The sequence below is a fragment of the Mandrillus leucophaeus genome, unplaced genomic scaffold, assembly GCF_000951045.1.
Source record: "Mandrillus leucophaeus isolate KB7577 unplaced genomic scaffold, Mleu.le_1.0 Scaffold164, whole genome shotgun sequence".
Taxonomy (NCBI): Eukaryota; Metazoa; Chordata; class Mammalia; order Primates; family Cercopithecidae; genus Mandrillus; species Mandrillus leucophaeus.
Window position 1 is genome coordinate 938,759 of NW_012101632.1, and position 1,763 is coordinate 940,521.

General features: G+C 53.8%; 1 protein-coding gene across 1 annotated transcript in view; it reads left to right on the forward strand.

Moving 5' to 3' along the window:
• Window positions 1-1,763, forward strand: part of HIP1 (huntingtin interacting protein 1) — a 116,931-nt gene that overhangs the window by 45,939 nt on the left and 69,229 nt on the right. Inside the window, exon 6 of the mRNA XM_011976355.1 lies at window positions 1,490-1,566. Coding sequence (XP_011831745.1) covers window positions 1,490-1,566 — 77 coding nt within the window. The remainder of the gene's footprint in view (window positions 1-1,489; window positions 1,567-1,763) is intronic.

Genomic DNA, 1,763 nt, shown 5'->3' on the forward strand with positions numbered 1-1,763 from the left:
AGTGAGGTCATGTCTCTAAAAAATAAAAAAAGAGAAACAGGAGAGAGCCTGATTCCCCCTCCTCTGCCATGTAAGCAGTGTAACCAAGATGAGGCCCCTCACCAGAGACTGAATCTGTCAACACCTTGACTTTGGACTCCCCGGCCTCCAGAACTGCGAGACACTGTCTATGGGTTAAGCCACTCAGCATGTGGTATCTTGTTATAGCTGCCCAAGCTGACTGAGACAGACGTTCAGGCCAGAGAGCGTGCATGCATAGTGACACCAGCTGTGAGTCTTTCTCCAGGGACAGTTGGCAGCTGGCCCTAGGTGCAGAGCCGATGACAAGGACCCAGGCTCTCAGCAGGTCTTCGAAGCAGTGTGGTGGAAAGGCAGGCAGGGCATGGGAAAGTGGAGCCAGGCCACCAGTCATGATGTTGAGACTGAGCCAGGAGGCAAAGGCAGGGAGAGAAATGGAGAGGAGAGGGAGCAGGAAGGGACTGGCCATCTCTGAGACTTAAGTATGAGTAGTGGGTGGACTTGAGGGCAGGAGAGGACTGGAAGGGCAGAGGCCTGAGTGATGCAGCCGGAGAGGGAGATGCTATAGTGGAGAGTTCTAGGCAGGGATGTTTTAGGTGATGGTGGAGTCTGGAGTGGGTGTGCGTAGCTGGGGATGGAGTAGAGGTGAAGGTGCTGAAACTGAGGTCAAAGGTTGTAATCTCAGGGTGCATGACTTGGGGCAAAGGAAAACTATGTCCCAGGTGCCAGGTCAAGCCTCAGAGGCCTTGGCACCATGGAGCCCAGGAGCGAAGTCTGCAATAGGGATTTTTTTTTTTCTTTTTTTTTGCGGGGGGAGACGGAGTCTCACTCTGTTGCCCAGGCTGGAGTGTGGTGGTTCCATCTCAGTTTACCGCAACCTCCACCTCCCAGGTTCAAGCGATTCTCCTGCCTCAGCCTCCCAAGGAGCTGGGACTACAGGCATGCGCCACCACCCCCAGCTAATTTTTTTATTTTTAGTTGAGACAGGGTTTCACCATGTTGGCCAGCCTGGTCTCTAACTCCTGACCTCAAGTGATCCACCTGCCTTAGCCTCCAAAGTGCTAGAATTATAGGTGTGAGCCACCGCGCCCAGCCTAGAGCCTAAAGTATCCACTTGTACATGCAGATGCCCAATGATGGAATGACCACCCATCTCTGCGGCCTTTTCCCTTTGCCACAGGGACAAACCACACAGATGACAGGATCATGCTATAGATACTGAGCAACGATTGATGATACCAGCTGGTGTTTCTTTTTTTTTCTTTTTTGTTTGTTTTGAGGTAGGGTCTCACTCTGTAACCAGGCTGGAGTGCAGTGGCCTTGAACTGTAGCCTTGAACTACTGGGCTCAAGTGATCCTCCCGCCTCGGCCTCCCACGTAGCTGGGACCACAGGCGTGTGCCACCGCGCCCGGCTGAGAGAGAGCTCTTCATGTCTCCTGTCCTGACTCCCTTCCTCTGCCTTCCTTCCAGAATCCCAGGTTCCCAGGCAACCTGCAGATGAGTGACCGCCAGCTGGATGAGGCTGGAGAAAGTGACGTGAACAACTTGTAAGTGGCTCCTGCCCTGAGCCCAGGGAGGGAGAAAGCTTTTGTGAATGCCAACACTTCTCATAAGGGACATGGAGGGCCTGATTGGGTTGGGGGGCGTGGCTGGGGTGGGGACCAAAGCCCCTGGGTGACTTGGCCTTGGGGCCACTTATTTATTGCTGATGCCTCATCCAGAACCCCTGCCTGGCTATTTCACA